This window comes from Lolium perenne, chromosome 5 (genome assembly GCF_019359855.2).
Source record: "Lolium perenne isolate Kyuss_39 chromosome 5, Kyuss_2.0, whole genome shotgun sequence".
In the NCBI taxonomy this organism is placed as follows: domain Eukaryota; kingdom Viridiplantae; phylum Streptophyta; class Magnoliopsida; order Poales; family Poaceae; genus Lolium; species Lolium perenne.
In genome coordinates, this window is record NC_067248.2 from 260,818,403 (window position 1) to 260,842,807 (window position 24,405).

Below are 24,405 nucleotides of genomic sequence, written 5' to 3' on the forward strand. Positions count from 1 at the left end.
GTTTATATACCTGAACTGTGCCATCAGCTCACGGCATTGTATCCATAATGGGAAGAGCGACTCGCTCTCACACTTGTACTCCTCCGTGAGTTGAGAAATCGCCAATTTGGAGTCTCCAAAGATCTCAACTGCCTCTGCCCCAGCGTCCAATAGCAACTCCATTCCCTTGCATATCGCTTCATACTCAGCAACATTGTTGGTGCAAGGGGTAGATAGCCTGATGGAGAAGGAAAATGTTGCCCCCCGAGGCGACACGAGTAGCACGCCGATGCCGCAACCATCCTCACAGACCGATCCATCGAAGAACATGGCCCATGCACGCACAGATAGTGTTGCTACGTCCGTGTTTATTTGTTCAGCAATAAGATCGGCCAACGCTTGTCCCTTGACTGCTTTCGCAGGCTGATACCGGATATCAAATTCCGATAATGCAAACATCCACTTGCCGAGTCGGCCTTTCAACACAGGAGCCGACAGCATGTGCTTGATGACATCCGATTTGCATATGATGATAATTTCTGCTGACAGCAAGATGTGCTGGATCTTGGTGCAGGTGAAAAACAGACAGAGGCACAACTTCTCGATCTCAGGGTACCTCGTTTCTGCATCCAACATCCTTCTGCTGAGGTAGAAAACCACTTTTTCCAGACCATCATAAACCTGCACCACCACTGACGCGATGGAGGTGTCAGCTACTGACAAGTAAATGTAGAATGGTCTGTCTTGCTGTGGCGGAACCAACACAGGTGGCTTCGTTAGGTACTCGTTAATATCGTCAAATGCTCGCTGTTGCTCTGCCCCCCAGCGAAACTCCTCATCAGACTTGATTTTGACCAATCCCATGAACATCTCGATTCGTCCTGACAAGTTGGAGATAAACCTTCTAACGAAATTGATTTTGCCGATGAGACACTGGAGCTCCTTCTTCGTGGTGGGTGGCTTCATCGTTCGCACTGCCTCTTGACTTTTCAGGCCGATCTCAATTCCGCGTTCATGAACCAAAAAACCCAGGAACTGACCGGACGTCACACCAAAGGCACATTTCTTTGGATTCATTCTTAGTCCGAACTTCCTAGTTCGGTCCAGGACGTGTCGCAAATCCTCCAAGTGTCCGTCCATCGAAACAGACTTGACCACCACGTCATCGATGTAAATTTCCACCAATTTGCCGATTAAATCATGAAAGATGTAATTCATGGCTCTTTGGTATGTTGCGTCGGAATTCTTCAGTCCAAACGTCATGACTACATATTCAAACAAGCCCACCGAGCCTGGCACTCTGAATGCAGTCTTGTGTATATCTTCTGGAGCCATAAAGATTTGGTTGTAGCCGGCATTGCCATCCATGAAACTCAAAACTTTATGACCATCAGCTGCATTGATCAACGTCTCTGCTACTGGCATCGGATATTCATCCTTTGGAGTGGCACTATTGAGATTCCGAAAATCTATGGCGACGCGCCATCGGCCATCCTTTTTCTCCACAGGTACAACATTGGAAATCCATTCAGCGTACCTGCATGGCCTGATGAACCCGGCGTCCAACATCTTCTGGATCTCTTTCTTGACTTCCACCAAGATTTCGGCCTTCATCTGTCGTGCTCGCTGCTGGAACGGCCGAAATCCTTTCTTCAGAGGGAGCCGATGCTCAATGATGCTCCTGTCTAACCCAGGCATCTCCGTATAATCCCATGCAAAACAATCTGGGTACTCTTTCAACAAGGCTATCATCAGGCCCCTCAGATGCGGATCCAACTTCTTGCTGATAAATGTTGGTCGTGGCTTATCCCCAGGACCAATGTCAATCTCTTCCAGCTCATCAGCTGATGTAAACCCATACCCCAGCTTTCCATCGCCTGCTAGATCAATGCTGAACACAGGCAAAATGCATGTTGAGGATAATTTTGGCCGATTGCTGGAATCGGCCTCCTTTTTCATTGCAATGCTCAATGAGGGTTTACAACTTATTGGTTTTCTACTGCGGCTACGTGGCATGCTTGAGATGAGATCATTGCTTTTTATTTCTTGGGGCCGATCGCAGGGATCGGCCTTGCCACGTACGTCCATTGCCTTGGATCTTGTTACTCTGTCAGGCCGGTGGATAAGACCAGCCTCACCCCATTTTTTGAAGCTTCGATGCGCTCACAGCCGTCCAAACTGATTCCAGAGAGCGGCTCTTGGTCGTCTGCATCCCAAATATTCATGCCAGCTAGTGAGATCTCGATCGAGTCATCTGCATGAACAACCTCCACGTCGTCTCCACCCCACTGTATGATGCATTGGTGCATTGTGGATGGAATGCAACAGTTAGCGTGGATCCAATCCCTTCCTAGCAGGACAGCGTAAGTGCTTTTGCTATCGACGATGAAGAACGAGGTAGGGATGGTTTTTCGGCCCACGGTTAAATCCACGTTCAGAACACCTTGTGCTTCTGATGCTTGGCCGTTGAAATCACTTAGTGTGACGTTGGTCTTGATCAGATCGTCATTGGAGCGTCCCAAACGTCGCAGCATGGAGTACGGCATTATATTGACTGCCGCTCCCGTGTCAACCAACATCTTGCTGACAGGCTGCCCATTGATGTAACCTCTCAGGTATAGGGCTTTCAAATGCCTGTAGCTCCTCTCTCGTGGCTTCTCAAAGATCACCGGTCGTGGACCACAGTCAAACTGTGCCACTGACACTTCCTCGTCTTTTGGAGCACAAAACTCTGACGGGAGTATGAACACCATGTTTGTATCAGCCGATGCCTCTGCATCAGCTTTTGTCTGTTTGGGGCGCCACACTTTCTTTGGCGGGCGCGTCCCCGTCTCCAACGTTTGCTGAATTTTCACTGCCAGATCAGGCCGTGCTTTATAGATAGACTAATCATAATGTATCATCCATCGGATCCCAACAAACACAACACCGATTACATCAGATGAATCTCAATCATGTAAGGCAGCTCATGAGACCATTGTATTGAAGTACATGGGGGAGAGTATACCGACATAGCTACTGCTAGAACCCGTAGTCCATGGGGGAACTACTCACGGAGCATGATGGAGGCGATGGCGTTGATGGAGATGGCTTCCGGGGGCACTTCCCGTCCGGCGAGTGCCGGGACAGAGACTTCTGTCCCCCGAATTGGAGTTTCGCGATGGCGGCGGCGCCACAGTAACTTTTCTGGAGTTTCGTCAATTGGTACGGTGTTTTTAGGTCGAAAGGGCTTTTATAGGCGAAGAGGCAGCGCAGGGGGGCACCTGGGGGCGCCACACCCTAGGCCGGCACGGCCAGGGTCTGGCCCGCGCCGCCATGTGGTGTGGTGGCCCCCTGGCCCCTCTCCGACTCTTCTTCGGTGTTCTGGAGCCTTCCGGGAAAAATAGGAGGTTTGGCGTTGATTTCGTCCAATTCCGAGAATATTGCCCGAACAGCCTTTCTGGAACCAAAAACAGCAGAAAACAGGAACTGGCACTGTGGCATCTCGTTAATAGGTTAGTTCCGGAAAATGCATGAAAACATCATAAAGTGCAAGCAAAACATGTAAGTATTGTCATAAAACAAGCATGGAACGACAGAAATTATGGATACATCGGAGGCGTATCAGCATCCCCAAGCTTAGTTCCTGCTCGTCCCGAGCAGGTAAACGATAAAAAGAATAATTTCTGTAGTGACATGCTACTTACATAACCTTGATCATACTATTACAAAGCATATGAAATGGATGAAGTGACTCAAGGCAATGATCTATAGTTGCTAACAAGTAGATAACATATAGCAAAACTTTTCATGAAGAGTACTTTCAAGACAAGCATCAAAATTCTTGCACAAGTGTTAACTCATAAAGCAATAAATTCAAAGTAAAGGCATCGAAGCAACACAAAGGAAGATATAAGTTTCAGCAATTGCTTTCAACTTTCAACATGCATATCTCATGGATAATTGTCAACACAAAGTAATATGATGAATGCAAATATGCAAGTATGTAAGAATCAATGCACAGTTAACACAAGTGTTTGCTTCTAAGGTGGAAGGAAGTAGGTAAACTGACTCAACATAAAGTAAAAGAAAGGCCCTTCGCAGAGGGAAGCATTGATTGCTATATTTGTGCTAGAGCTTTGGTTTTGAAAACATAAAGAGTGCATAAAAGTAAAGTTTTGAGAGGTGTTTGTTGTTGTCAACGAATTGTATTGGGCATTCTAACCCCCTCGCCAGACAAACCTTCAAAGAGCGGCTCCCATTTTATTTTTATTTTTGGGTGGCACTCCTTCCAACCTTTCTTTCACAAACCATGGCTAACCGAATCCTCGGGTGCCTGCCAACAATCTCATACCATGAAGGAGTTCCTTTTTATTTTAGTTTTACTAGCAAAAGTGCCCGTGCGTTGCACCGGTAGAAATAAATTCTCAAAAGCGGGAGTATCAAATACTCAAAGGCTCCATCAACGATGTTCCCGTGCATTGCACCGGTAGAAATAAATTCTCAAAGGCGGGAGAATGAAATACTCAAAGGCTCCATCAACGATATCATCAACTAAGGCTCCATCAATGAGCTTAGTTATCACACTAACACGCCACTTCGTGATCCCACATACTTACAACTGTATAGCCAAGACATGAAAAAATGAAGTTTCTGAACGTACTTTAGGCATAAGTGATGTGCCTTCCCACGATACTTATCTTTTAGAACTCTAGCATGACTACAACCGACGGGGTGAAAAGGTGTGTTGTTCGGAAGTGACAACCTACCTACTAATACAGATAATTTAGCATATAGGTATAGAAAATCACTATGTGAGGTTTGAGCATTTGAACAATCTGCTATTACAACTGCGACATGATCACATGACACAAGTAAATCAATGGAGTTACTTTCAATGTGAATATAAATAAGGCCAATGGAATTCCTAAAATATTTCAAATATCACCATAGCTTCAATATCCTTCAAATTTGAAAATAGCACCATAGCTTCCGTTTCTCAATTATCATTTCGCCAACACTAATCAAGGACAATAAACAAACCTGAAACCATATGGGCATTTTATCGAGCAGCATCTGATCATCACTGTACATGAATATCTATGCGGGCAATAAGAAAAATCTTGGTGATGTTCCGGTCCACTATACTGCTATTCCACAATAAGTGTATTGCGCTAGTAGAACATTGGGCTTCCAGGGAAGCATAATTGAACCACGGTCTGAAATTTGCACGCGCTACTAACATGTGGGCTTCCAGGAAGCATAATAATTCGAAAAAAAAAAGCACAGTCTAAACCTGCACATGTGACGTCTAGCAGGAGGTCAAAGATGATGGGATCTCGTGGCTGGTGTTATCTTCTTGCGTCTGCGGTGGAAGCTAGGTTGTCTTGGTGATGCTGTCGGCTGGAAATTTGCATAATCTCCCTGCAGGAGCTGCTCCATCGAGGAGAGGACCTAGAGGCACGAGCTGCGCTGGACACCATGCCGCACGCGCCGTGTCCGGGCGGTGCCGCAGCAACCACGCGACTGCGGGGACATCTCAGGCTGCTGCCGAGAGGAGCGAAACGGGGGCACCGGGCGGTGGCAACAGTGGGCCAATAGAACGGCAGCGGGCAGAGGTCCAAGGCGGCGCATGGTCTGGGTGTCGGCAGCGGGAGACGGAGGACGCATGCGGCAATCCTCTGCGTGAAGAGCGAGACGACGTGGATTACGCGATCTTGAGGGCCTTCTCCCTGGCGGCCTCCTCAAGGCGCACGCGTTGGCCTCGTCTTTGCCGCCGGCTTCGAGCGTGGCCTTGGATTTCTCGAGCTCGAGCGAGTCCTTGATGGCTGCAAGACGCGCGCGTAGGCCCTCGTCCGCGCCGGCGCGTAGGGGCGCGGCGAGGGCGACCCGGCGAGGATGGACGCCACTGCAGACACTGAGTTGCGCGAGTGGGGCGGAGGTGTTGAGCAGCCTCGGTCGGCCGACGGTCCCTGGAGGAGCGTCATGGGTCACGGCGGAACCTTGCTTTCGATTCGGTAGGGGCAATGTTTGATCCGGGAATCGGGGCAGGAGGCCGCGTGATCTTGTAGAGGCAGTCGCGAACCAACGTGTCCATCGTGAACTCTCAATTGTGTTCTGTCGCGAACTCTCAATCTTTCTTTGACCGACACGGTTCTACGGTGCACGAAGGCACCAAGGAGGCAACGACGATGGACGAAAATCTGATCAGACGGACGAAACTACGGAAACGCTACTCCCTTTATTATTAGGTATAGATTATGATGACACTCCTCCCAACCTTTGCTTACACAAGCCATGGCTAACCGAATCCTTCGGGTGCCGTCCAACAATCACATACCATGGAGGAGTGTCTATTTTTGTTAATTAATTTTGGACTGGGAATCCCATTGCCAGCTCTTTTTGCAAAATTATTGGATAAGCGGATGAAGCCACTAGTCCATTGGTGAAAGTTGCACAACAAGATTGAAAGATAAACACCACATACTTCCTCATGAGCTATAAAACATTAACACAAATTGAGAAGCATTTTGAATTGTTTAAAGGTAGCACTCAAGCAATTTACTTTGGAATGACAGGAAATACCACATAGTAGGTAGGTATGGTGGACACACATGGCATAGGTTTTGGCTCAAGGATTTGGATGCACGAGAAGTATTCCCTCTCAGTACAAGGCTTAGGCTAGCAAGGTTATTTGAAGCAAACACAAGTATGAACCGGTACAGCAAAACTTACATAAGAACATATCGCAAGCATTATAATACTCTACACTGTCTTCCTTGTTGCTCAAACACTTTACCAGAAAATATCTAGACCTTAAGAGAGATCAATTATGCAAACCAATTTCAACAAGCTTTACGGTAGTTCTCCACTAATAGGTTTAAACTACATGCAAAAACTATGATCTACTTGAGAGCTCAAAACAATTGCCAAGTATCAAATTATCCAAGACATATGAGGCATTTTCTTTTTCCAACCAAATAATAATAAGTATTGTAGCTTCCAACTTTTATCATTGAACATTAAAAATAAAACGAAGAACAAGTGTTCATATGAAAAAGCGGAGCGTGTCTCTCTCCCAAATAAGGATTGCTAGGATCCGAATTTATTCAAACATAAACAAAACGAAAAATAAACACACAGACGCTCCAAGTAAAGCACATATGATGTGACTGAATAAAAATATAGTTTCAGGGGAGGAAACCTGATAAGTTGATGAAGAAGGGGATGCCTTGGGCATCCCCAAGCTTAGACGCTTGAGTCTTCTTGAAATATGCAGGGATGAACCACGGGGGCATCCCCAAGCTTAGACTTTTCACTCTTCTTGATCATATATCATCCTCCTCTCTTGACCCTTGAAAACTTCCTTCACACCAAACTTCTCATAAACTTCATTAGAGGGGTTAGTACTCAAAAAATTTGAATCCACCTTGGTCCTGTAGTGGCACATTGCAAGAACTCAATAAAACATCAGCTACAGCTCTCTACGTCTAGAAAACCTCGCTTAAAGTCCACAAGAGACAATGCAAAAAAACAGAGACAGAATCTGCCAAAACAGAACAGCCAGTAAAGACGAATTTTAATAAAATACTTCCGTTGCTCAAATCAGAAAACTCAAAACTAATGAAAGTTGCGCACATATCTGAGGAACACGCACGTAAATTGGCATAATTTTCTGAGTTTCCTACAGATATTTAGAACCCAGATTCGTGACAGATAGAAATCTGTTTCTGCGCAGAAATCCAAATCTAGTATCAACCTTCGATTAGAGGCTTCACTTGGCACAACAAAACACAAAACTAAGATAAGGAGATGTTGCTACAGTAGTAAACAACTTCCAAGACACAAATATAAAATAAAGTACTGTAGCAAAATAACACATGGGTTATCTCCCAAGAAGTTGCTTTCTTTATAGCCATTAAGATGGGCTCAGCAGTTTTAATGATGCACTCGCAAGAAATAGTATTTGAAGCAAAAGAGAGCATCAAAAGGCAAATCCAAAACACATTTAAGTCTCACATGCTTCCTATGCAAAGGAATCTTGTACACAAATAAATTCATGAAGAACAAAGTGACAAGCATAAGAAGATAGAACAAGTGTAACTTCAACAATTTCAGCATATAGAGAGGTGTATTAGTACCATGAAAATTTCTACTACCATATTTTCCTCTCTCATAATAATTTTCAGTAGCATCATGAGCAAACTCAACAATATAATTATCACATAAAGCATTCTTATCATGAGTCTCATGCATAAAATTATTACTCTCCACATAAGCATAATAAATTTTATTAGTTGTTATGGGAGCAAATTCAACAAAGTAGCTATCATTATTATTCTCATCAAGTGTTGGAGGCATAGTATAATCACAACAAAATTTACTCTCCATAGTAGGTGGCACCAAAAGACCACTATCATTATAATCATCATATATGGGAGGCAAAGTATCATCAAAGAAAATTTTCTCCTCAATGCTTGGGGGACTAAAAAGATCATGAAAACCAGCTTCCCCAAGCTTAGAACTTTCTATATCATTATCAACAATGGTGTTCAAAGCGTTCATACTAATATTACTACCAGCATGCAAATAAGATTCCATAGGTTTTTTAATTTTCGCATCAAACAATCCATGTTTTAAATCAGGAAATAGAATAAGAAGCTCATTCTTGTCCATTATGCCAAACTAGTGTAAACAAGAAACAAAAAGATGCAATTGCAGGATCTAAAGGAAATAGCTTCGAGTACTTACAACGGCGAAAATAGCTTAGTAGCCGAGATCCGGAGTGTGAGTACCTTTTACCTTTCCTCCCCGGCAACGGCGCCAGAAAACAGTCTTGATAACCCACAAGTATAGGGGATCGCGATAGTCTTCGAGGGTAGTATAACCCAAATTTATTGATTCGACACAAGGGGAGGTAAAGAATGATTATAAGCCTTAACAACTGAGTTGTCAATTCAGCTGCACCTGGAAAAGCACTAGCAGCAGGGGTGATGTGAAAGTAGCAGTAATATGAGAGCAGTAGTAATAGTAACACAGCAGCAGTAATAGCAATATGAGAGCAATGGCACCGGAAAATAGTTGATACTACTTCCAATGACATGTAGAACAAGTATATAATGATGAGAGATGGACCGGGGTTCCCAGCGATCTACACTAGTGGTAACTCTCCAATAAGTGACAAGTGTTGGGTGAACAAATTACAGTTGGGCAATTGATAGGAATCAAAGCATTAAGATAGAACATCAAGATTATTAATTATGTAGGCATGTTTTCCAATTATATTCGTACGTGCTCGCAATGAGAAACTTGCACAACATCTTTTGTCCTACCAGCCGGTGGCAGCCGGGCCTCAAGGGAAACTACTGGATATTAAGGTACTCCTTTTAATAGAGTACCGGAGCAAAGCATTAACACACCGTGAAAACATGTTATCCTCACATCACTACCATCCCCTCCGGTTGTCCCGATTTCTGTCACTTCGGGGCCATTGGTTCCGGACAGTGACATGTGCATACAACTTGTAGATACAATCTAAGCAATAAGTATAGAGCTCAAATCTAAGATCATGCCACTCGGGCCCTAGTGACAAGCATTAAGCATAACAAGATTGCAGCAACAATAACTTCACAAACTTTATAGATAGACTAATCATAATGTATCATCCATCGGATCCCAACAAACACAACACCGATTACATCAGATGAATCTCAATCATGTAAGGCAGCTCATGAGACCATTGTATTGAAGTACATGGGGGAGAGTATACCGACATAGCTACTGCTAGAACCCGTAGTCCATGGGGGAACTACTCACGGAGCATGATGGAGGCGATGGCGTTGATGGAGATGGCTTCCGGGGGCACTTCCCCGTCCCGGCAGGGTGCCGGGACAGAGACTTCTGTCCCCCGAATTGGAGTTTCGCGATGGCGGCGGCGCCACAGTAACTTTTCTGGAGTTTCGTCAATTGGTACGGTGTTTTTAGGTCGAAAGGGCTTTTATAGGCGAAGAGGCGGCGCAGGGGGGCACCTGGGGGCGCCACACCCTAGGCCGGCGCGGCCAGGGTCTGGCCCGCGCCGCCATGTGGTGTGGTGGCCCCCTGGCCCCTCTCCGACTCTTCTTCGGTGTTCTGGAGCCTTCCGGGAAAAATAGGAGGTTTGGCGTTGATTTCGTCCAATTCCGAGAATATTGCCCGAACAGCCTTTCTGGAACCAAAAACAGCAGAAAACAGGAACTGGCACTGTGGCATCTCGTTAATAGGTTAGTTCCGGAAAATGCATGAAAACATCATAAAGTGCAAGCAAAACATGTAAGTATTGTCATAAAACAAGCATGGAACGACAGAAATTATGGATACGTCGGAGGCGTATCAGCTTCCTCCAGGTTTCGTAGCCGCTGCACCCTACGCTTTTGAGAATGGCTGAGTCCATCAGGGCACCACCTTGGCCGGTGATACCTATCTTCTTCTTCATCTGACTCCTCGAAGTCTTCATCTCGAGATGACTCAGCTCGTCCGTTCTGAGGTGGGAGAGGCCCTAGACGCTTGAACACTGAAACTTCATTTGTTCCCTTCCTTTGCTGTCTGCATTCTGGGCAGTTATCGATTGTCGGCAATCGGCTCATTCCTGAGTCCCAGCAGTGTTTAAAGAAAGGACAGTCCCAATGCCTATCCATGTCTTCTTGCTCTCTTGACCTTCCTCTAGCGTGACGCTCATACCCGTCGTTGTCTCTGTCATATCGACGATATTTCCTGTCATCTGCACCAGACCGACGATATCTCTCATCATCTACGTCGTAGCGCCGACGTCGGTCATACTGCTGCTCATATTTGTTAAGGAGATGCGCGGAGAGTGGTCGTTGATACCGCACGCTTCTCACTTCTTCCTCGGTCAGGTACCGTCTGTTATCATATTGGGGCCGGTCGAGTGGATCGGCCTCCTCTTTATCCTTGCCACGGGAGTGACTGCTTTCTGCTTTATCCTTGCTATGGCGGTTCACCAGCCCTGCCATGTTGATATTGAACGAGAAACCTGGCTGATGCTTCGTGGCATGGTTGAGCTCCACCATGTTGACGCCAGGAAACGGTTGCGTGTCCACCTTCATGGCAAATTGTCCGAAGATTAATCGGCCTGATTCTATCGCCATTTGAATCTGTCCGCGCAATACTTTGCAGTCGTTGGTGGCGTGGGTGAACGTGTGATGCCATTTGCAGTATGGCCTACCGTTCATCTCTTGTGACGTAGGGATTTTGTGGCCTTCGGGTAACTTCAGCTGTTTCTCCTTCAGCAGCAAATTAAAAATCTGCTCAGTTTTGCTTATATCAAAGTCAAACCCTTTTGGAGGCCCTGGTTGTTTCACCCATTTGCAGGACACGGGAACTGCCGTCCGAGTCCATTCAGCCACGGCGACTTCCTGATCTTCCGCAGAGTCTTCAGTCTCTTCTGCATCGACCAGGCCTATCGTGCGCTTGAACTTGTCTTGGCACAATTCTGGGTGGCGCTGCTCATACGATGTCAGTTTCTGGACCATGTGCGCCAACGAATTGTACTCCACTTGGAAAGTCAGATCCTTGAGTGGCGCTGCGAGGCCTGCCACGGCCAGCTCGACTGCTTCTTTCTCAGATAAATGGATCGAATAACATCGGTTCTTGACAGTTCTGAAACGTTGAATGTACTCAGACACCGTCTCTCCTCGCCTTTGCCGAACCTGCGTCAGATCGGCAATGCCAGCTTCGGTAGCTTCTGAATGATATTGTATGTGAAACTGCTCTTCCAGCTGCTTCCATGTCCGAACTGAATCTGGTGGCAACGAGGTGTACCACCCAAAGGCTGGACCCGTGAGAGATTGCGCAAAGAACCTCACACGTAGCTGGTCTGATGCTGAAACCATGCCCAACTGTGTCAAGTATCGGCTCACGTGCTCGATGGAGCTAGAACCTTCTGATCCACTGAATTTTGTGAAGTCAGGGAGCCGATACTTAGGCGGCAGTGGGATCAGGTCATACTCGTTGGGATACGGCTTGGAATAGCCGATTGTTCTCTTCTTCGGCAGGATACCGAACTGTTCTCTCAAGATTGTGCTGATATGATCCACAGTAGGAGCTGTAGGGGTTGAGCTTTCATGACTCGTTGCAGTGGCATACTTAGCTAGCCACGCCTATTTCTCAGCATCTGCTCCAGAACTCCCTCCTGCTCCAGCAATCGCTCCTGCTCCAGCAATCCCTCCTGCTGTAGTCTGGATCGCGTGCGCCCAGTTGCTGCAGTCCGGCACGTATGTGCACACGTATCCATGTGGGATCTCCTTGGGCGGCTCATACAAGAATTGGTAATCGCCAGGATCACCTCCAACCTTGTAGACGACGTATGCCGGTGAACCTTGTTGCTGTGGAGCTGCCAACGTGAATGGCAGTGGTGGCCTAGTGTGGAACGGTATCTCTCCCTGGTGAGTCCCTAGAGCAGGTCCTGACGGAGAATACTGATGCTTCATGATTTCTTGCACCACACGAAGCGCAACACGCTCAAGAGTGTTCACCAGGCTCTCAGAATGCCGATGTAGAGAATGAGCCACTGCATAGTTAATTTCCTGGCGCAGGGCTCTGGTACGTTCCTCCGAAGGGAGAGACAGATCTAGTCCCTCGAACGCGCCTTCGGGTGTGAATCCTTTGAACCTAATGCCGTGCGGACGGGTCTTCTCAAAAGAGCCGATGAGATCGGCTTCGAAGATGGCCTTCAGCTCATCGTATTTCTTCTTATGCTCTGCAGGCAGATCCTCGTACTTGATCAGTTCGTCCGACATCTTGGCTGCAGATGTTGACGTGGTTGCTGCAGAAAGTGTCCCACCGGGCGTGCCAGAATGTGTTGCCTGCCAAAACCCACCGGCGGGCAGTGGTTAAGCAACACGAAGAGCCGGGAAGCTACCAAGACTGCTGGGTGGGCCCTGGTGCCTCGACGTCGTCCCGCAATGCTCCGGCACACGTCCTAGCGGTTGCAAGGGCGTGCCACCTGACCTATACCTGGTCAGGAAGGTGTTGGATTGCTTTGATTAGTCTCCTGCATGGTAGACACGTAAACATTAAATACGAGCCCGATCGGCTCTCAGGTTGCCCTGTGGATCGGCTCAAAGAGCCGATTGCCCCATGGTTTACGTTGGATTTACGATGACATGGGGAACCTGCTTGATCAATACAAAGTTAAATCAATCTACGACAGTCTAGGGTTTTCACCGCATGATCGGAACATCCTACGCGTAGTTGAGCCTAATAGACACGAAAGACGACGGAAAACTAACCCTAAAAGAGGCCTAAAAACCAACATTAAGTCAATTCCCGGAACAATCCCTTAGGGCTAACAAACCACACCTCTCGCACTACCGGATCGTTCAACCCGTTTGTAAGGCCTAACCATACGGATATCAAACTAATCCTTGAAGAACAAGGAGCAACTATAACAGATCGGATCTACTAAATAACGAACAAGCAAGGTGCTGCCCTTACACCTAGATAGGTGTAAGGGCAGCTAGATATCGAGGGACGGCATAGCTAGGCAAATATGCATAAGAAAAGCATCAATGCAAGCCCCAAAACATCTACGATAAGTAATGTTACTCGCCATCAACAATGCTTCAGCACGAGCAACACAAGGTAACGAATAAACGTATACTGCCTAGATCGCAAGATGCGATCTAGGCAGCATGATGCTTACCCGGAAGAAACCCTCGAAACAAGGGGTGGCGATGCGCCTGGTTTGTGTTTGTTGTGAACGTGATTGTCCTCCTTTCTCAATAACCCTAGGTACATATTTATAGTCCAAGGGACTTTCTAATTCGGAAGTACACCTAACCGTGTACGGGTTAAACTCTATCTTTTAATTCTAAACTAAGATGCAATCTACTAATATTATACAGATACACGGGCAATCTAGCCCAAACTCTCGCGCAAGGCCGCTTCAGAGACGCTCCACGTGTATATCCTTCAAGCCCATCTCAATTACGGCCCATCTCCTGATTTGGCTAAAATCTGGTGATAACAACATTCCCATAAAACTTATGAGTTTATGTAGTCTCACTAGATTATATTCTATTATCTTGCAATAAGGTCTTAGATATCACATATATCTCACACCTCGCTTATTTCTGAAAACAAAATTTCCAGCTCCTTACTTTTCAAACGGATTTGAACTTCAAGTTTCACGGAGACAAGATGATTTTAATCACTAATTGAAACCATTACTCTTTGAATCAGCAATGTGAGGTTTACTAAAAGTTTGCAATAGGACTTAATCATTTCTTGATTGTTTAACAATACGGTACTAGTCCGTAAAGTTGCTTATCATACTTAACAGTGTTTCTATCTCAATTACAAGACTAGCGCATGGTAGAAAACGGATGCCAATTCTACAAATTTAATTCAAAATACTATTCAGACTATGTTCATGATAATTAGTTCATGTTTTAATCTAATTACTAATGAACTCCTACTTAATACAACATCCCTCATAGTTGTTTAGTGGCACACGATCCATATCCACTACACCAAAACCGATCATCACGTGAGATGATGTAGCTTCAATGGTGAACATCAACATGTTGATCATATCATCCATATGACTCGTGTTCAACCTTTCGGTTTCCTGTGTTCCGAGGCCATGTCTGTACATGCTAGGCTCGTCAAGCAAACCCAAGTATTTCCACGTGTGCAACATGGCTTACACCCGTTGTATGTGAACGTAGAATCTATCACATCTGATCATCACGAGATGCTTCAAAACGACGAACTGTAGCAACGGTGCATACGAGGGGAGAACACTTTATTATCTTGATATTAATGTGAGGGATCATCTTATAATGCTACCGTCGCGATCTAAGCAAGATAAGATGCATAAAGGATTAACATCACATGCAATTCATGTGTGATATGATATGGCCCTTTATTCTTTGCGCCTTTGATCTTCATCTCCAAAGCACGGACATGATCTCCATCATCAACGGGCATGATCTCCATCATCGTCGGCGTAGCGTCAAGGTCCATGGCGCCGTCTTCATGGTTGTTCACCACATGTAGCAACTATTACAACTACTTTGAAATACTACTACTACATGAAATATAAAGACAACCATAAGGCTCCTGCCGGTTGCCACAATACAATTATGATCATCTCATACATATTCATCAATCACATCATGGCCATATCACATCACCAAACCCTACAAAAACTCCTCGTGATGTCTCGGATCCCATTCGAGACTCCGAACAACATTCGAGCTCCATTCCATATTCCATATCTACTTAAAACGACATCAAACCTTAAGTGTGTCACCCTATGGTTCGTGAACTATGCAGACATGGTCGAGACTCCTCTCCGACCAATAACCAATAGCGGGATCTGGAGATCCATAATGGCTCCCACACATTCAACGATAACTTAGTGAACGATTGAACCATTTACATACGATACCGATTCCCTTTGTCACGCGATACTTTACTTGTCCGAGGTTCGATCATCAGTATCTCCATACCTTGTTCAACCTCATTACCGACAAGTACTCTTTACTCGTACCGTGGTATGTCATCTCTTGTGACCTATTCACATGCTTGCAAGCTAATTAGATGGCATTCCACCGAGAGGGCCCAGAGTATATCTATCCGTCATCGGGATGGACAAATCCCACTCTTGATCCATATGCCTCAACTCATACTTTCCGAATACTTAATCCCATCTGTATAACCACCCATTTACGCAATGGCGTTTGATGTAATCAAAGTACCCTTCCGGTATAAGTGATTTACATGATCTCATGGTCAAAGGATTAGGTTACTATGTATCTAAAAACTTATAGCAAGTTGAACTTGATGACTTGATCTCATGCTATGCTACTATGGGTGTGTGTCCATTATATCATTCACCCAATGACATAACCTTGTTATTAACAACATCCAATGTTCATGATCAGGAAACCATGATCATCTATTAATCAGCAAGCTAGTTTTACAAGAGGCTTACTAGGGACTCTGGTTGTTTACACAACACACATGTGTTAATGTTTCCGGTTAATACAATTATAGCATGGGGTGTAAAAATTTATCATGAACACTAAGATATAACAATAACCAATTTATTATTGCCTCTCGGGCATATCTCCAACAGGTACCGCCGAGCCCGAGGCCACCATCTCCTAACCCGGCAGGAGATTCTGATTGGCAAAACCACCAGCAGCAGGAGCCTACTTACGACTACTGGTAGCGTGGAGGTTTCGGCATGGAGCAGCAAACTCCCATGCATAACTTGGGGTGGCGTCCCCGTATGGACGAGCTAGAGGGTATGAAATTCATCACTATCCATATTAATTGTGCACCATGTATGAATTTCCTCGTGACTAACGGTTTTTATATCTAATCAAAGGTGAGGGACATATGTCGTCTATGTCCGGATCACGATCCTTCTGGTCTAGTGCCCATGATCAGGACGAAACACAGCAGATGTATCAAGACTGGATGTCAAGTCAACATCAAACTCTACCTCCAGATCCCAGACAGCCCACGCATGACAGTCATCACGAGCAGGGGTACATGCTTCCTCCCCGACAGCGGTAGCCACCTATCCGTATGTACTCGCCGTCACCTTTTCCGGCGGGACCGCCACCAAGGCGTCGAGGGAGGGGCCGTGGTCAGTGAGATGACACTCAATGAGTCATCTGTACGGATAAGATTTATTGCTACTGCTATTTCCTTCATGTACTGTATGAGTACTATTTGTATGCACCATGTATGACTACTATTTGTATGGACCATGTATGACTACTGTTACTGCGACTCATTACTATGTACGAGAGACATATAACTACTATTTATGTTCAACAAACATTTCATATTCAACTTCAAGCGATAATTAAGATACAACTTACTACTGCAACATACCTCTTTGCTAATAAATTAAACGGTACACCAACGCTACAACATACTGCAAGATCCATGACTACTGATAACTTGAACACTAAGAACGCAGCACACCCTTTCCCTTGCCCTTCGATGATGCAGCTTTCATGGCCTTGGTGCTAGGCTCGAAGTCGTCATCCGAGTCAACGATCGGCGGTGCAGCACTCTTGCCCTTCGAGGACTTGGCACTCTTGCCCTTCGACGATGCAGCTTTCTTCGCCTTCGTGCTAGGCTCGAAGTCGTCGCCCGAGTCAACGACGGGCGGTGCAACACTCTTGCCCTTCGAGGACTTGGCACTCTTGCCCTTCGACGATGCAGCTCTCTTCGCCTTGGTGCTAGGCTCAAAGATATCATCGTCGTCCTCACTCTCAGCCGCCCACAGTGCTGGACATTTCAAATTCCTTTCCCTATCTTCTTCATTCTCCCATGTGAGTGACTTCCACTTCTCATTCAACCTGATAAGCTCACACCTTATTTCCCGTGGGCTAGGAGCAGGCATCTTCTTGAGTGGATACCCATGAGACCAATTCTCAAATTCCCTACCCACCTTACGGAGCAAGGCGTCGCTACTGATGAACTCCTCGAATGTCTCTACCTTAATCCCCCTCATCACTTTGCGGGCCTCATCTAGAAGAGGTTTGGCCATGAATTCGTTGAAAAGATGAGGGGGATTCTTATATGGGGGATCCATCTTGTTGAGAGAATACACTAAAAAACAAGGAAATGGTGGGGGGTTTTTATAGGCTATAAGGGATGACTTTCGGCGGGAAGATGTGAGCGGGAAAAATTTGGCGGGAGATTTGGGCGGGAAAATTAGGCGGGAAAAATTGGGCGGCAAATTTCGGCGGGAAACAATAATACTAAAACTGAAATTAAGATACATTGCAGCTGAAATTAAAATACGGCTTATCACTACAACGGAATTTAAGATACAATGACAAACTATAACTGAAATTAAGATACATAGCCAGTATGACACATCACACTACTTTCCCTGCGTCCACCATGGCCATTTTCCTGACTTGACGCCGCGTTCTTTTGCCGCTGGCGCTTCAGCAGCTCTTTCCCTTAGTCTCTTCCTCTTCGCTTCACGAGCCTCCCTGCGCACCTCTTCCTCTGCAAACATTTGCAGCCTCATCATTCATCCTCTTCCGATTCACCTCGCGATTACGAGCTTGTTCCACCCTTAGTTTCTGGATCTGTCTCTCTCGCTCTGCTTTAGCATTAGCACGAGCCTTTTTCCTGACGCTCCTCCTCAAAGAACGTTGCCCACGCACGCCGGTGTTTCTCCTCAACCTCCTGGCGCGTCCAATCCGGCTGCTCCGTGTCTATCCAGTGAAACCATTTGCATAGGGGCGGGGGAGAGTGCAACACAAACAGTAACATTAAATCACATTCACAAATATATTTATGCCAACATAGAAGTATGTCGAAACATACCGGTGGCCTGGTGGATGACGAAGCTGAACTATGGGGTGGATCATGCTCATAGCTCGCACACATGAAAATTTTCATGCCGAACTGGTGGGAGAAATCCTCCACCTGCTTAACCTTAGCAAGACGGCCGCACCAACACCGGCTCCGCAGTCACACCCGGGGGCAAACTTGCAGCCTTCGCCTTCACCGGCCTAAACTCCTGGTCAGAGCACGGCACACTCATGACGGCTAAGTGGTGAGCCAACAGAAAAAAGAGAGAGATAGAAGCACTTGGGCAGCGAAGAGTGTCGATGCCTGCTTTTATAGGGAAAAATACGAGAGCGTGGCGGAAAAATATAGCGGGAGATGGTGGCGGGATAAAATTGACGGGAGATGGTGGCGGGAAGGAGTGGTGGTGGGAAGGAGTGACGGGAACGAGTGGCGGGAAGGGTGCCGGCAAGGGCGGGAGAGAAACAAGGCGGTGTGAACGGGAAAAGGCGGAAAAAAATTCTCCTGTAAAAAAATCGGGTTCAACAGCCCCGATTTAGTAAAATCGGGTTCAACATGCCCGATTTATTAGAATCGGGTTCAAAAACCCCGAGTTCATTTTCCTCATTCTTTTATTTTTTTTCACGCCGCACCGGGAATCCTATAATCGGGTTTCTCAACACCGAAATTACAAATCCGGGCACATCTACCCCAATATTCCAATATCGGGTTCCTTGAACCCGACGGTGTATTATTTCTGAAAAATGCTAAAAACGAATATTATTTCTGAAATTAATAATTAAAAGTGTATTATTAAAAAAAAATCTCCCGGCCACCGGCCTCTTCCACTAAAGCGGTCGGTGGATCGACGTGTACATACCGTACGACGTGACCTTTATTTGTTCAACACACACGTCTTTATATTCTCTTCTTTTGGCAACGAAGCCAGATTGTATAATACTCCGTACTCCGTATGTAACTTGAAGGAAGGAAATGCTTACTGCAGCTGATCTACGTGTATGTATTCACAGATGAAAATGCTACAGATTATTACCGACAGCAACTAAGTGATCCGTGCATCGTCGCACACTGTACAGTTGCATTTTGTACTTACTGAAGGAGTACGAACCAGCTGGACGCAGGACAGGACTCATGAGAAATGGACGACGTAAACTAATTCAAGAGCTAGTAGCTAGTTGGACGTATGCTATGTACGTGAGCGACTTTGTACGTGTGTGCATCGAGAATACGCTAGCAGCGAAATGACAAGGCCGTGTGGACGCGCAACGGCCGGTGTCGTTCGTCGACTACGGCGCCAACGGCCAGCAGCGGGCGGTGGACGAGACCTGCGCCGCGGCGGCGCACGAGCACGTCGCGGGAGGCTCGGCGGGTGGCGGCGCTGCGACGACGACGAGGGCGCGGCGGCAGGAGGGGCAGGTGGAGCTGGAGAGGAGCCAGACGTCGACGCAGGCGACATGGAAGCCGTGGCCGCACGGCGGGAGCACGCGCACCTCGTCGCCGCGTGCGAACTCGGCGAGACAGATGGCGCACTCCGGCACCTCCCCATCCTCCTCGCCCTTCTCCCCGTGTTCTGGCCTCCATGACACCGTGGGCAGCTGCTGCAGCGCCTTCTTCTTGATCCCCTTGCATGGCGCCTTGGACACCATTGCCCCCGGCGCGTCGTCGGAGAAGACGGAGGGATTGCAGAGCCGTGAGCACCGCGCGACCATGGCTAGCCCGACCACGCAGAGAAGGAAGCAGAGCACCGCCGTCAGGATGAGCAGCGTGTCTGTGTGCACGGCCCCGCCGCCGCCGGCCATGGCCGCGGGCGGTGCGGCCATCGCGGCCAGGCGGTCGACGGACTCCTGCAGCAGGTATCGCGGCATTCTGGTTGGTTCTCGGTGGGATAGGCCTAGGCGTTCCGACAGGGTGAGAGAACTTTGCGCCAGAGCGGGGGCTAGTTTAGGTCCAGCGTGCTTGCGGCTCCGTTTTTATACTAACAGGACAATGGTGCTTTGGGTAGGTAGGTAGGGATATGATTAAAAATGAAGCTCTCGTGCTACTAAGTGGGAGTGTCACTCTCGAGCAATTCTTCTTTGAATTCTTGTGGTATATGCATGTTTCCGTGGCTACTCCTATCTTCTTTTCCCTCCTTTTGCTCCAACTGGACACATAGCGCTCTGTAAATTTGGTGCGACCGATCTAGACTAATTTATATTATTTCTAGTTTCGTAAAAGTTATTTAAGATTTATCGATACATCTAGATACATCTAAATTTTGATAAATCTCAGACAACCTTCGTGAGACGGAGAGAGTACTTTGTTTCATTAAAAATATCTTAACTTTAGTCAAGATGCAGTATTGTTGTAATCACGAAAGCTAAAGAACAAAGAAGATCAAACCAAAACGTAGAGACAAAAAAAAACGTGAAAAATCATCTCCAATAGGGGTAGAACGAGAGGCAGTGATGGCCTATGTCAATAGCATGCATCTTCGGTGAACCTATCTGACAATGTGCATATATGTGTGCTGGTTATTCTGTCTTGTCAACGAAGGAGGGCACGGGATTCCATGATCAAAAGCTAGAAAACAAACTAATTAAGCTAGGGTTTTTTTTTCCAAGCAATCCCCCACCGGGGATCGAATTTTCATTATCATGGGATAACGAAAATACATCGTCAGGTTTTTGTCTAGTTATATATACAGCAAAACATCAGTAAACTATGAAAAACAACTCCAGCACCAACGATCTAAGCGGCCACAAGCTACCCCTTCTAAACAAAGGAAAGTATATGTTACAGTGCGTCAGTATCCATAGTAGCATCACCTTGCTCAAGTCTCAGCTGTTGATTGACCACCATCGCATTCCCAGCTTCACCTCTGCCTCCAGCACCCAGTGACATAGGCATCCCAAATGGGCCTGCCGAAGATAGTACCCGGGGTTTACTGAAGGCCCACTACCCGAAGAATAAGAAGATTCGGGAGCCCAAGATGTATTTAAGGAAAGATAGAGTTGTAATAGGAAGTGTTATTTGTAATCTTGCGGGATGAGTTAGAAACCTTCCCGGACTATGTAACTTGTACTACACGAATCCCTCGGCTCCGCTTCCTATATAAGGGGGAGTCGAGGGACACAGAGATCATCGAATCATTGTTAACAAACCCTAGTTTTCATAATCGTCGAATACTTTTCGGCTGAAACCTTCGAGATCTACTTGCCCTCTACTTCCAACTAAACCCTAGCCTACAATCCATAGGCATTGACAAGTTGATACCTTGTCAATTGGCGCCGTCTGTGGGAACTAGAGGCGTAAGGATCTGATCTCGATGGCACGTTCAAGATCTTCGACATCATCAACTGCAAGCAACGCAATGGATCGAGGTAAACAGATCGCTGCTGGTCCTGTCGATTTTGTTCCTCACCCACCCTCCCGTTTGGATGCATATGCGTATCTGGCGGAGCCTATGGAGATGACGTTCGGAAGGTTTCGCTTTCGCGTCGAGAAGGAAGGATCGTATCGTGTCGAAATTCCGATTTCGTCGGGATCGTCGGCGGTCGATTCCGATTTTTCAAGCTATACATCGTCAACCGAATCAGGAGAAGAAGAAACTTCGTCAACACGCTACGTCAGCACCAGAGCAAGAGAGAAACTCGTCAAGATCTTCAGCGACATGTCGTTTGAGTCATCTGCGGACTCATATATAAGCGATGGCTCAAGCAATGTCGACAGTTACGACTTCATCGACAAATCTATCACAGTGGGCAAGGTCTTCATCAATCTCAACGATGATGTCACCAAACCCAACATAGATCTGAATACAAAATATCATCAGATTTATGCCATTGAGGATCAAGAGGAAACATCTGAGGCTTTCGACGATCTGGGAAATCCATACGTCGATCCCTCCAACCTGCGACAAGGCCTGGGCAATAAATACGTCGGGCCACAGCCGCGAGACAGAGTCCAACTTTCGCAAGCAGCGTGGGATAGAGCCGCGAGAGCTATGAACGGTTCAGAACCAATGGCCACCACAGCCACACCAGAGGAATTGCAAGCATATCAATATAGGCTCGCACGAGCTGCAAGAGAATTGGAAAAACAGACAGCTGAGTTAAACAGAAGAAAGGAGGCAGCTTCTGCATCTAGCAGGAGAAGGGCAGATCTAAGTCGACAATCTAGAACTTCGGGTGATAGCCACAGGGAGGCGCGGAACAGAGCAAGATCAAGGTTGCAACATATACCCGAAGCAGAAAGAGAGCACTTGGTCCAAAACCTCGACATGTCCTTTATGTCGATAGATACAAGAGGAAACATCATCCCTAAGACACCAGAGGCTGGGTATATGGCGACACATGCTTTTATCCTTGCATCTAAACCACCTCCAGGTGATCCAAGGGAAACACTATACAATATGGCGGTAGCAGGAGTTGGAGCTATGGGGACAGCGTTTGTATCAACGCCTCCCGAAGGAGCGGCAAGGCAAAATAGTCCACGACCTGCAGCAGCAACAGCGGCAGCACCTGAAGGACCAAGTGGAGCAAGAGACACGGCAGCACAGGCAAGGGTCGACAGAGCGCGGCAAAGCAGAAGGGAACATCGGCAATCCCCAGAGCTTAACGACGAAGATATGTGTGGCTTGCCGTGTTTCACGAGGAGAGTCCGAAAAACTCGAGTCCCTTCAGGATTCAAGTTACCCGACAACTTCAAGAAATTCGACGGCCTTCAAGATCCAGAGGATTGGCTAGTTGATTATCTCGAGACAGTGAAGCTCACAGGAGGAACCAGGGCAACAGCTATGCAAAGCATCCAGGTGCATTTGAGTGGAGCCGCACGATCTTGGATAAAGAAACTTACTCCAGGATCTATCGACAGCTGGGAAAGCTTCGAGGACGTGTTCGTCAAGAACTTCAGATCCACGTGCGAAAAACCTGCGTCGTTAGAGGAATTGAGAGCATGTCGACAAAAGCCAGATGAGCCAATGAAAAAATATATTCAAAGGTGGAACATCATCAAAAACTCGGCAGAAAATATATCTGACGAGAGATCAATAGATGCGTTTGTCGCAGGAATCAGGCGTGGAGATTTTGTCGAGGACTTGGGAAGGACCAATCCAAAGACAGTATCCGCGTTAATGGAGATAGCAAACAGATGGGCAGATGGAGAAGATGCTGTCCACAACAAACGGCACAGGTCGCCAGAGGAGGACCGTGGTCGAAATTACCAACCGAGGCGATGATTTCCTCGGCAGTACCCGAACTATGACGCCCCAGGACAAATTTCGGCAGGTTTTCGGACAAACACAGGAGGAAACAACAGAGATGATTATCAGAGAAGCAATGAGCAGCGAGGCGATAACAGGGACGATTCTCGCAATAACAGGCAAAATAGCGGGCCTAGGTTCCCGAGGCCTTTCGTTTCCCCCGAAGAAATGATGAATGGGCCGTGCCAGATGCACTTTTTCCTCGACAGCAACGGAAAAAGACAGTCAGGGCACCTGCAGAAAGACTGTCGTAATTTCCAGGCAATGCTAAGGTATGCAGAGCACGCTAACGCTCGGGCAGCACAGAGAAATCCTTGGGAACCCAGGAGCGAGATTCACTTGCCACCTCCTCCCGCGATTACAGACGACAATCGACATCAGCTCAGAATAGCGGCAGCACCTCCACCACCACCTTATGTTGATCCTAACTCCAACGGAGTGGTGTCGATGATTCAGAAGAGAAGGCCATCCAATAGAGCTCAGAAAGTAATCTCACGACAGGTGTTTATGGCAGAAAAAATGCCTCCACCAACAGTCGAGTATCTTAATTGGTCAGGGCAAGATATTGGCTTCACCATAGCAGATCATCCGCAGCAAGTTCCTCGACCAGGGCAGTCAGCACTTATTCTGCGAGCACTTATCGCGGGATTTGATGTCTCTCGAGTGTTCATAGACGGCGGCAGCAGCCTAAACCTTATGTATGCAGATACATTGAGGAAGATGAACATATCGTTAGCAAACTTGAAGCCAACAGACACAAGGTTCCACGGCATCACACCGGAGAAACCAAGTTATGCATTGGGGAAGATCAATCTCGACGTTCAGTTTGGAACCCGAGAGAATTATAGAAT

The 24,405-nt window shown here is 46.7% G+C and overlaps 1 protein-coding gene across 1 annotated transcript; it reads right to left on the reverse strand.

The window, feature by feature from the left end:
• Positions 1-19,317: 19,317 nt before the first annotated feature.
• LOC127325892 (probable E3 ubiquitin-protein ligase ATL44) lies at positions 19,318-20,240 on the reverse strand. The gene has a single exon (XM_051352719.2). It carries the CDS (start codon positions 20,175-20,177, stop codon positions 19,599-19,601), a length of 579 nt encoding a protein of 192 aa, XP_051208679.1. The 5' UTR covers positions 20,178-20,240; the 3' UTR covers positions 19,318-19,598.
• Between the last annotated feature and the right edge of the window lie 4,165 nt (positions 20,241-24,405).